This window comes from Brienomyrus brachyistius, chromosome 16, assembly GCF_023856365.1.
Source record: "Brienomyrus brachyistius isolate T26 chromosome 16, BBRACH_0.4, whole genome shotgun sequence".
In the NCBI taxonomy this organism is placed as follows: Eukaryota; Metazoa; Chordata; class Actinopteri; order Osteoglossiformes; family Mormyridae; genus Brienomyrus; species Brienomyrus brachyistius.
The window spans coordinates 3,236,145-3,248,231 of NC_064548.1; the positions used below are offsets into that span (position 1 = coordinate 3,236,145).

The 12,087-nt window shown below is 49.9% G+C and overlaps 1 protein-coding gene across 1 annotated transcript in view; it reads left to right on the forward strand.

Moving 5' to 3' along the window:
* xpo4 (exportin 4) overlaps nucleotides 1-12,087 on the forward strand; it is a 28,828-nt gene that overhangs the window by 12,218 nt on the left and 4,523 nt on the right. Inside the window, exons 5-16 of the mRNA XM_048978770.1 lie at nucleotides 1,106-1,222; nucleotides 1,327-1,479; nucleotides 2,572-2,685; nucleotides 5,180-5,337; nucleotides 7,280-7,454; nucleotides 8,288-8,464; nucleotides 8,714-8,856; nucleotides 9,154-9,299; nucleotides 9,457-9,634; nucleotides 10,007-10,166; nucleotides 11,221-11,390; nucleotides 11,579-11,753. Of these exons, the coding sequence (XP_048834727.1) occupies nucleotides 1,106-1,222; nucleotides 1,327-1,479; nucleotides 2,572-2,685; nucleotides 5,180-5,337; nucleotides 7,280-7,454; nucleotides 8,288-8,464; nucleotides 8,714-8,856; nucleotides 9,154-9,299; nucleotides 9,457-9,634; nucleotides 10,007-10,166; nucleotides 11,221-11,390; nucleotides 11,579-11,753 (1,866 nt within the window). The remainder of the gene's footprint in view (nucleotides 1-1,105; nucleotides 1,223-1,326; nucleotides 1,480-2,571; nucleotides 2,686-5,179; nucleotides 5,338-7,279; nucleotides 7,455-8,287; nucleotides 8,465-8,713; nucleotides 8,857-9,153; nucleotides 9,300-9,456; nucleotides 9,635-10,006; nucleotides 10,167-11,220; nucleotides 11,391-11,578; nucleotides 11,754-12,087) is intronic.

A 12,087-nucleotide genomic window follows, 5' to 3' on the forward strand; every position in this document is an offset into this window, starting at 1 on the left:
ACAGTACCACATTGTGGAAAGGAATTTTGGGCTTGAGCACAGCAGGACTGCTGTAGAGGTCATTACTGTTCCTGAGTTCTTGTTGAATTGTACAAGTTGTTTTCACAAAACTGAGAATAATTTGTCATTGTTTGTCAGAGTAGCTTAATGATGGCCGTTTGTGTTTGGTTGCTTCATCTGTCTGTTGCGCTGCTTCCCCATGAGATGGCGCTTGGTATCCATCTCGAGTTAGAGCCTTGTAATGGGGTAACTTCTATGAAACTATGCAGAGTATGGCTTAGTTAATTATTGGCACCTCAGGAGATTTTATTTGCAATGTACCATTCTGAAGGTGAATATGTGTGATTCTGCTGTCTGTTGGCGGTAGATTTTGTATATGCCTGCATTAACTTTTGCATTTATGCCAGAATTCTGGCAGTGACAGCAAAATTGGTAAACTGGAAGAAGACTATAGTATTAACAGGTGGCTCAAACATTTTCTTGATTAGTTTATGCTTGAGGACAGACCTGGGGTTTCGCACACAGTGTGATGGTCATGAATCGGGGGCCGGCTGGTGACAACTGGACTTTGGTGGAAATGGGCTGTCCCTGTAGTGTGCTTGCTGTAATTTGTGGCATGTGGTGTGTACCCTCATGCTCACACACACAGTCTGGCTGCCCTCCTTTCAAGTTACCACTGGACTCGTAGCTTGGGCTCTGGGTATCTCCCTTACTTCTGTATTTAAGCTTTGAATTTCTCTGCCATGGTCACAGTGTTAATTGGAGTTTTCTCAAAGTTGCAGTGTCAACGAGAGATTATAATAAAGTACTTTGTGCTTGATTTCTCAGAGGGAGTTCGAGAAACCCAAAAGTTAATGTGGGGATCTATAGAATGTTTGATTGTGAGGCATTCCAGAGGACAGCAGCATTTGAACTGGTTATTCTTTGCTTATAAATCCTGTCCTTAACCAGTCCCGTGCTCAGTACCTACTGGAGGTGACTGGGGCGGTATTTCACATTTGAGTCTTAGATGACCATTTCATACAAATTTTGTAATTGGGCACCTTTTGAAATCCCCCGTCCCCAGCTTTCACTGAAGAGCCCTTTTTTTGCTTTAACTCCACAGCAAACATTAGCCTGCTCCATCCTGACGGCCCTCCTCAGCGAGTTCTCCAGCTCAAGTAAGACCAGCAACATCGGCCTCAGTATGGAGTTCCACGGCAGCTGTAAGCGCCTTTTCCAGGTGAGAATCCCCCCTTATTTTCCAGGGTCCCCTTTTATTTCATGTTTCTCAGTGCTCTAGTATGGCCCTGCTCATTTTCTGCCTGTGGCCTTTGCCCCTTCTAGGAAGACGGCCTGAAGCAGATATTCATGATCACCATGGAAGTGCTTCAGGAGTTCAGCCGCAGAGAGAACCTCAATGCCCAGATGTCCTCTGTCTTCCAGCGCTACCTGGCCCTGGCCAACCAGGTGCTTAGCTGGAACTTTCTTCCACCCAACCATATCCTTCTGCTTGGGTCATTGTCACAGAAAGGTGGGCAAGAGATTTGGCCCCAACATGATTGCCTGGTTAGGTGGTAGGGGTTCCGTAGAGTGTTTAATGTTGAGCCATTTCTTTAATGCGGATGAATGTTTGAACCTGGCTCTGGGTTGTGGATGGAGTTTTAAGGTTTGAGTGGGAGGCCTCCGGAATGGCAGGCGTGTGCAACGCCATCTCACTTTTCTGAGGTCGGGGAGCTTGATGTCCTCCCGGGGGACTTCCTGGTGGCCTCTCTGCTCTTGCCAGTCAGGAAGATGGCCCCCTGACAGCCCCCGCTTGCTTTGTTAGTCTCACGGCAGAGCTGAGGAGAGACACATGGGCCAGCTGCCTGCTCTCCGTGTCAGACCCCATGTGGGTGACTGGAGCCGCCCTTCCCCTCCCTGCCCTGTCTCTGAAACCAGAGGAGCCTTTTAAGGGGGCGACAGAAGTGGGTAGCATTCCTGAAATGTTATTTCACTTGTTGTGCTGGGGGGCCTTGCTGTCTGACCGTTGCCCCCAGCCTATGTGTGCGTGTGACACACAGCCAGAATCTGCTATGCAAATGTATTTGTGCCATGGTCCATACATGTGTCCCATGTCTTGTCTTACTGGGGAGGGTCCTGGGAGCCAGGTTCAGGACCTGTGTCCGATTATCATGTTTTATAACGGATGTAATAATGGGCTGCCGCTCAGTCTTGAAGTGCCCCGAAGTGTCACTCATGTGGAAGACACTATATAAAAATCAGTTTAATTGAATGATCACTTAGTGGGACAGTCTGTGTAGCTGTCCTGTAAATCTTCCTGTGTGGCCTCCTTTCACCAAAATCCATCTGAGGCACACTGCAGAGCCCCTGAGTGTTAACAGGGCTCAGGCCGGCCCCAGAGAAGTGTCTGGACAGGGAGTGGCTGGGATTGAGGTTGTGGGAGGTGTCAGAAGGAGGGGGAGGGGTCGGTGAAGTTGAAGTAAGACGCCTCTGAGGTTTGGGTGATGGACAGAGGGGGCTATAAAGGGCAGCGTGCCGTGCCTCTGCTCTGCACTGGAGATGCTGCTGTTGGCCTTCATTCCTGCTGCACTCGGTCGGCACTACATTGCCATGTTCGAGTCCACCCAGAACGTCACCCTGAAGCCGCCCGAGTCCTGGAGGGAGGCGCTGCTGGACACACGCGTCATGGACCTCTTCCTCACTGTGAGTGTCACTCTTCTCTCCCCCCCCCCCCCCCCCCACACTGTATAATCTAGCCCTCACACGCCATCCTGCTTCTGCTTCTCCCCTTTCTGCCTTGTCAATATTCTTATTTGCCTATTTTATTGGGGGACCATTGTGCTGTGAGTTCATTATTTTCGTAATGATGCTGGGTAACCGCCCCCCCCTCCCCAGGGGATCAGTTTGCTCTTTCTTTTCCTTGAACTTCCTCTTTAGTTGCTTCCTGCTCTCTTTCTGACTCTCATCCTCCTCCTTCCTGCTCTCTCTCTCTCTCTCTTTTCCTCCTCGTTTTCCTCCATTCTCCCTTTTCATTGTTTCCTGCTTGCCCGGTGATCTGTTTTCTCCAGGTCTATTGAATATGTAACTATGTAACATATAGATAAATTCTGAAGTCTGGACAATCAGTGGCGCTGTACATGACTAAACTCTGAGCAGTATGTTTTCTGTGCTGAGATGTCCCATAAAGAGTGGCAGTAAGGCACAACCCTGGCAAAGGGATATGAGTGCCTTGTAGGTCTCTCGAAATGCCACGGAACTGGATGGTCATGCTTATCTGCCTGAAAATTGGCACAAGTACTGATGCCAGACAGTACTCCAGGAGATGAGGCTCCGGCAGAGATCGCAGTAAGGTTGAGGTCCGAACATGCCTTCGTTTTTCTGAGCCATCTTGCTTTGTTGTCCCTTGCGAGCCACATTCCCCCACTGCGGCCCCACCCCCCAGTCCCTGAGACATGCCCCTGACACGCGCCACTGGAGTCAGGGTCGCAGTGGACCCATAGAGGGATTAGAGCCTGACCCCAGGATTAAGGGGACGCCGCCCCAACATGCCTGGCTCGTGCCTCCCTGTTCACCCCTGTGGCGGCCCGCAGGGTCTTGGCCTTCTCCTTTTAACATGTCATCTGAGAGGCTTGTATCGTCAAGGCCGTGGTGTGTTCATTTGGGCTACCCGTCCCCACCTCTCGTTTTAAGACTCTCTCTCCCAGGCTTTCCGACTGAATTGGCCAAGGCTGAGATCAGAGTGTTTGAAACTGAGATAGCAGGGAGTCTTGGCATAACTTTAACAGTTGTTTACTTAAGGTTTCAGCAACCAAAGTAGTGAATTGAGTTGCTGAGCAAACGTTGTCGCGACTGGAAACCGGATCCGTTCCTTGTTCTCCTGCGGTTTGGCGTCTCGTGGCCATAACTGGATCAGAGCTTCCCGGGTATTGATTTTCTCGCCACGTCATGGCTCCCCGGCATAACACTTGGCGGCGGTAGTCATAAGAGGACTCTCATTGGGTGCCAGGCCACTCTGTTGTACTGTAATGGACAGCGCCAGCTTGTGCGTGGCTTCCGCTAGGTCTGTTCCTGTGTTTGTTTGACCTGCAATTCTGCAAGTGGCAGGTGTGTTTTTCAGAGGGTTGGAGTAATGCTCGCATGGTTTGTCTAAGGCCATGCTTTGTTTGTTGTTCCTATAAATACTCTCTATTCTCTGCAGAGGCTTCTCGGCTAGTTGTTTTGATTTGTGCCCCCCCTTTTCTAATTAAAGCTGGGGGTCGGCATGCTTGGAGTACTGCGGCTGGCTGTCATTACCGCCGATTTTAGAACGCGTGCGGCCGCCTGGCCGGCCGGTCGGTCGACATCTGGCATGGCTTTCCACGCCCCCAGCCATGACAGCCCTCGCACTTTCCAGAGGAAAGATTTAGCACAGTGCCGAGAGCAGCTCTCCCAGACTGCGGCCCTGCTGCCTGCACCATACGTGGTGTCCTTGGAGACAGTTGCTGAGGCGTGTTGGGTGCTCATGCCTGGGTGCGTACTGGCATCTGAGGTGAGTGGGACGCTAGTCCTTATTCGGGAACAGTCACACAGACAGACTGCTGGACTTCCTGTGAGCTGGAGGGTTTGCGGGGCCCGCTGTCCAGCCGCAGTGCATTGGTACAGCAGCAGGACGAAGGGGGCCAACTCACCTGCCCCACCCACCCCAAAGCCAAGGTGCTGGAGGAGCTGCACGTGGTCCTCACAAGGTGAGCTCACTTGTCAGGGATTAGCACCACATGGACAAGTCAGCGGCGACTGCCCTAGGGCCCAGCTGCCAGTGCGCAGAGCCTGCTCGCGTTTGTAGCCCCGTGGAATTGCCTGCTGTTCCTTTGATCACTCTTTAATTCTCAATGGAAATTGGTGGACCTGACCAGCTGGTTTAGGGGGTGTCTGTGTTCTTCCCCACTTGCCCTCGTAAGCCTTTGCTTGTTCTCAGTCAAGTGAAGACTTTCAAGCCTGTCTTTTGTTCTGAATAGGGGAAATTGTTTACTGTATGTTTCCATATTTGATGGACCGAGATGGTGTCTTCATTTTAATTTTACCTGGGCAGGATTAGGTATAGGGAATGATGAGGGTTTTGGAGCAGAGGCTTCAGGTTGGGCCAGGTGAGGTTTAGTGGGTGAACCAGGTTTGAGGTGTTTGGACCGGGTGTGACTGGTGTCCTTGGCTGTCTTTTCAGGTGCACAGGAAGATCCGTGAGGACTCGGACATGGCACAAGACTCTCTGCAGTGCCTGGCCCAGCTGGCCTCCATGCACGGACCCATCTTCCCCGATGAGAGCGCACAGGTGTCTTACTTAGCCCACATGGTGGAGGGCCTGCTGAATATGATCAATGGGTGAGTCTAGTGATAACCTCTAACACTCCCCTCCACTTCTGAAAAATATGTGGCTGTTGTAACTAGATAAATGGAGGAGTACAAGCATGTTCTAGGTAAACAAGGAAGAGCCGTAGAAGAACTACGTATGCTTCAGTGTGTGTGTATGCGTGCTGGTGTCACAGTAGGATCACTGCATGAGAGTCACCAGAAGACGTAAGGGTTTTGTCTGAGCTGGACTGGGAGAGGATCTATATCAGACACCAGGGCGCAGGAGTATTGCAAAGCCCTTTCTCTGAAGTATAAATAGCCCCCCCACCCCCCTCGATAGCCCCCATTTGGAATGTGTGACTCAGGCACAGGAATGAGTTTTGGGAGGGGGTGTTGTGGGGAGAGGCTGCCCTGCTACGATGGTGCCTATTTCAGGGACTTTTTCCAGTTGCATCACTGTGACTCAAAGAAGTGGCCTAAGACCTGCTAACCCAACGGGCACCTAAGGCAGCGGCCTAAGACCTGCTGACCCAACGGACGCCTAAGGCGGCGGCCTAAGACCTGCTGACCCAACGGGCGCCTAAGGCGGCGGCCTAAGACCTGCTGACCCAACGGACGCCTAAGGCGGCGGCCTAAGACCTGCTGACCCAACGGGCGCCTAAGGCGGCGGCCTAAGACCTGCTGACCCAACGGGCGCCTAAGGCGGCGGCCTAAGACCTGCTGACCCAACGGGCGCCTAAGGCGGCGGCCTAAGACCTGCTGACCCAACGGGCGCCTAAGGCGGCGGCCTAAGACCTGCTGACCCAACGGGCGCCTAAGGCGGCGGCCTAAGACCTGCTGACCCAACGGGCGCCTAAGGCGGCGGCCTAAGACCTGCTGACCCAACGGGCGCCTAAGGCGGCGGCCTAAGACCTGCTGACCCAACGGGCGCCTAAGGCGGCGGCCTAAGACCTGCTGACCCAACGGGCGCCTAAGGTCGGCGGCCTAAGACCTGCTGACCCAACGGGCGCCTAAGGCGGCGGCCTAAGACCTGCTGACCCAACGGGCGCCTAAGGCGGCGGCCTAAGACCTGCTGACCCAACGGGCGCCTAAGGCGGCGGCCTAAGACCTGCTGACCCAACGGGCGCCTAAGGCGGCGGCCTAAGACCTGCTGACCCAACGGGCGCCTAAGGCGGCGGCCTAAGACCTGCTGACCAAAACGGGCGCCTAAGGCGGCGGCCTAAGACCTGCTGACCAAAACGGGCGCCTAAGGCGGCGGCCTAAGACCTGCTGACCAAAACGGGCGCCTAAGGCGGCGGCCTAAGACCTGCTGACCAAAACGGGCGCCTAAGGCGGCGGCCTAAGACCTGCTGACCAAAACGGGCGCCTAAGGCGGCGGCCTAAGACCTGCTGACCAAAACGGGCGCCTAAGGCGGCGGCCTAAGACCTGCTGACCAAAACGGGCGCCTAAGGCGGCGGCCTAAGACCTGCTGACCAAAACGGGCGCCTAAGGCGGCGGCCTAAGACCTGCTGACCCAAAGGGCGCCTAAGGTGGCGGCCTTAGTCTGGCTACCCAGATGTCCCATAAAGCGGTGGCCTTAGTCCGGCTATCCAATAAGTGCCTAAAGCAGTGGCCTCAGTCCAACTCCCCAAGGGGCACCTAACACGCGTTATACCTGTTGCCCAAGATACACATAAAGCAGTCACTTTAAAACCTCTATCCTCTAGAATCCTACTGAACAAGAGTCTTGCACATTTTAACACCAGACTAACAGCTAAAGTACCTGATGAGATTTACGGTCCATCTATGTACTCTGTAATGAAGAGGCTGACCCTGGTTTTGTTTTGAATTGAAATGGTTACTTGCAAATGGATTGCCCCCTCTAATGTATCTTAGTAATTTACTTGCCTGCCTAAACAATAAAGACGCTCTTCATTTGTCCTGAGATTGTGCTCGAAGCTGATGGCTGTGATTACATCCCCTTGACCCCAGGATTGAGATTGAAGATTCTGAGGCCGTGGGAATCTCCAACATAATCAGCAACTTGATCACCACATTCCCTCGGAGGAACCTGACCGCCCTTCCCAGTGAACTGTTCTCCTCCTTTGTCAACTGCCTGACGCACCTCACTTGCTCCTTCGGAAGCAGTGCTGCCCTCGAGGAAGTGGTGAGCATTGTAGTTTCTTGCAGAGCTGCTGCTTACTTCAGCATGAAACTGGGCACATATTCAAAGTATTTGTTTTGTAATTGCCCCATTAAAACATTCATATATGGTGGTCTCATGGTTGACACACAAGTAGGTGTAGTGTAGGGATGGGCGTTTTGGGCAGAATTCCTAGTTGAATTTTGCCAGTTGCTATTTAAATAATATTTGTCTCCAATATTTTTCTTTCCATCCAAAATGAGATATTATTCATTGCTGCAAAAGGGCAAAACATTAAAAGGTAGCTTCAATAAATTAAATTTAAAACTGAAATTAAACTGAAGAAAGAGCTCAAGTGCAATAGCAGACAATAACATTTAACACCCTGTGCCTTGGGCAGTTAAGGTGAATGGGTTTCTTTTTTTCTTTTTCTTTTTTTTTTTTTAAAGCAATGCATTCTTATCAATAGATCTGGTTTATAGGTTACTACATTCATTTCCATACAAAATGAGACCTCACTTGATACTGCAAAAGAATAACTTAAAACATTAAAAATATCCTTGAAACTAGGGCTGAAGGATATTGGAGGAAAAATCACATCACAAAATAAGAAATTTTTGCGATAAATGAGTTGAAAATTTACCCCAAATAAACTTTAGCCAAACTACTCTCTTTAGGGAATATTTTTTTATATATATATATATATTTTTGTAAAGATTGGCAGAGGTAAAGCACGTTTTGTTTGAGCTGGATACAGTGAAAGCCCACATGAAAGCAGAGGAGCGTTTGGGTGAGCCGTAAGCTTGGGCACCTAGCTGGAAAGGGACGAGCATTTTAACAAGGCCGTATGTCTGCAGTTGGACAAAGATGACATGGTGTACATGGAGGCCTATGACAAGCTACTGGAGTCATGGCTGACGCTGGTGCGGGACGAGGAGCATTTCCCGCGCGGCTGCTTCGTTCAGCCTGCCGTGCAGGTCTTTAACTCGTACATACAGTGCCACCTGGCAGCCCCCGACGGCACCCGCAACCTGGTGAGGCCCGTCTGTTGCTTCTTTGAATGCCATTGTTCACCTGTTCTTTTCTCCATCATGACCCATCCTTCAGCCCTATTCCACCCTTTTGCTTCTGCAAGTGTCCTTCTCTATCAAAGGTTCATTCATTTATTTTCCATGAATCCATTCATCCTGAAAACCGTTCTGCTGTGGAGACTGATGAATGCTGATTTGTTGAGTGCCCCGTCACCTTTCTGTCTCATTAACTCTCCTGCTTCTTTACCTCAGACAGCAAATGGGGTGGTGTCTCATGACGAGGACGAGATTAACGAGCTACAGGAGGATGACCGGGAGCTGTTCTCGGATCAGCTGGCTAGTATAGGCATGCTGGGGCGAATAGCGGCTGACCACTGCATCCCACTGCTCACCAGGTGTGGCAGCAATGATCTCAGCCACCAGGCTTACATGTGCATGCATACCGTCAGCTTGATGGTTATGTTGATGCCCAGCTCTTCTCTGCCAACTTCTGTCAGCATGTACATGTATATGGACTGTGGGCTTAATGCAATTTGAGTTTGGCCTATTTTTTTTGCCCGGTGTTAATGTTCAAGGGTTCACCATGGTATCAAGCTTGATTGTCTTTTATATCTGTTGTTGCGCCTAAACATGAGCCAGACTATCAACTTTTAACCTTTGATCCCTCTTGCCTTCTCCTTCGCCTGTGTCAGCCTGTTGGAGGACCGGGTTACAAGGCTACATGGGCAGCTCCAGCGGCATCAGCAACACCTCCTCTCTGAACCAGACCCTGGGTCACTGGACCGGAAGGTCCTGGATGACCTCTATGAAGATATCCACTGGCTGATTCTGGTCACAGGTCAGATAGATGCTTGCTCTCTGGCTAATGCAGGGCACAAGACTGTATTGGGTTTACTCAGTGGCTAGTTTTGCATCAAACACACAGGAGCACTGCTTGTACAGTAAATATCTTCCTAAATGTAACTTTGTGGTGCTGTGGGGTATGTGCTACATAGGCTACCTGTTGGCTGATGACCCTCAAGGTGAGACCCCCCTCATCCCCTCAGAAGTGATGGAATACTCCATTAAGCACTCCACAGAGGTGGACATCAACACCACCCTCCAGATCTTGGGCTCACCTGGTGAGAAGGCCTCCTCTATCCCAGGATGCAATAGGACTGACTCCGTCATCAGGTGAGTCATAGCTGCTCAAGGGCTGCGACTGTAGTTATTTCTGGTAGGTATTTGGCATACTTTCTAGCTGTTCTATTGTTTTTGTGTCACTGACACTAGGCTCAATAATCCAAGTAAAAAATCCAGGATATCTGAATATCTCATACATGCATATACGTATCTCCTGGCGCACTGCCCACCATGCCAAGCATGCAGACAGGAGCTTACAGTGTCCCTGTCTCAGGCGCCAGCTGAAATCCCACTCCAGTAGTTTGGCTGAAGCAGGGAGCATTGAGAAATAGGAAGAACTGATGCCTTGCAGAAAGATTGCATAGTTTTGTTCAACAATTGTTTACATGAGAGTGCTGACCAGCATTATGACCTTCGACTCAGGTTACTGTCGGCAGTGCTCCGGACATCTGAGGTGGAGTCGCGAGCCACGAGGGCCAGCCTAACAAGCCTGCTGAGTCCACAGATGGGCAAGGACATTGTGTGGTTTCTTCGGCGCTGGGCCAAGACCTATCTGCTTGTGGATGACAAACTGTACAGCCAGGTAAGATGGCTGAAGTAGTAGTCATGTTTCCCAGCCTAGATGACATGACAGCCCTGATTTGGTGTAGTATGTAATGAGCCGGATGTGGGGCTTAGGGTTGCAGGATCACGTCTATATGCTTCACTTTCTGAGTAAAGGCCAGAATTAGAGTGAATATCCAGCTGAGTAGGCTTGAGTGAAATTGGCAGAGACCTTTGGCGCTTTTCCACCAGCATTCCAGAACCGGGCCATGCATGACCTGTACCTTTTTGGAAACACTAGCTACACTGTGGTTCCAGCTCGCTTTGATTTTCGACTGCAGAACTTGATAGAGGCTTTGCCGAATTTGGAGATTAGCAGTGACGTAAAACCAAAGGCACGTTTGCTGTTCACACAGTTTACATGATAATTTTCTATGTGCTAATTTCAGCTTTCAAGTCTGAGACTCAGTCTTATGTTGGCATCAGAGGCTAGCATATTAGTGTTCGCTTGTGTAAATTTGCATTATGAATCCATTCCGTTCAGCTGTTCATCAAGCAGTAAATTGGAAATTCAGGTTCCAGGTTATCAGTAATACATCAGTACATCATGATGTGCGATGGCTCTAATAATGAATAATATATCGAATGTGCCCTTTTTTTCCTCCATATAATTCATGCGCAGAACATCAGTATCTCGGTGCATTTCGGCCAATCTGATGGTGGTGACGCAAGCACCTCAGTTTGGTCCTGCTTTTGACAATGCTAGCAAGAATGCTCATGTCACTGTAGTTACGGCTGTGGCACGGCTTACATAATTTACAATTGGAAACTGTCTTCACGGTTCAGCTTGGGTACGGCTCAGGTGGAAAAGCGCCAATTGATGTAAGGTGGCCTCTTGTCAGTACATATTTATAGGCCTGTCATTGGTTGACACTTGTCCTTTTAAACTGGTGGTTTAAAACAGTTCCTGTTAAACGTCTTTTTTGAAGATACCTCCTGGGAATTGAACTTGAATTAGCAGTTCTCCGTTAACCTCGGTGGGAGTACTACTCTTTATTTGTATTGGGGTATCTAAATAAATGTACCCCTTGCAGATAAGCATTCCACTCAGCACTGCCTTTGGGGCAGACACTGAAGGTGCCCAATGGATTGTGGGATACCTGTTGGAGAAGGTAATCAACAACTTGTCCGTGTGGAGCTCAGAGCAGGACCTGGCGAAGGACACAGTAGAGCTGCTGGTCACTCTGGTGGAGAGAAGAGAGAGGTAAAGTATAGCGTCACCTCCTGGTGAGAAGTAGTGGTGTCACTGATATCCATCAATTGGTGGAAATTAATTGGACACTGAACACCCACTATACCACACGTGAAAGATATTTTTGTGGAATTAAAAAAAGCATTTGTTTCACAAGCAAAGAGGAATACACTTCAGGTAAGCCCTGTCCTGTGTTCCAGGGCCAACATTGTGATCCAGTGTGAGAGCTGGTGGAATCTGGCAAAGCAGTTTGCCAGTCGCAGACCTCCACTCCACCTCCTATCCAGCTCCGTGCAACGCACCCTGATGAAGGCACTGGTGCTGGGCGGCTTCGCCCACATGGACTCTGACACTAAGCAGCAGTACTGGAGCGAGGTCAGTGCGGGGCCACCCCACAGTACAGCACCTTGTGTTTACTTTTTGATCTGCGTTTGAGTATTGGAAATACTTCTAATTTAATCCATAGTCTATAGGGCTCAACCAGAAAATGCTGATCTCATTTTTCCATAGGATCTCCGTCCTGCGTTAAAAGCATCATAATTGTGAGATATGACCATATTTAAGTATATAAAGTAGTTGTACGCACAGTAATTACTGCACTTGTGAATTTATGAATGGTTTTAAACACATTACATTATGACTATTGAACCTTCTGCCTTTGGGAGTTCAGGTGTTACCAGTTTTGTGACAAGGAGGCAGAGAATGGCTG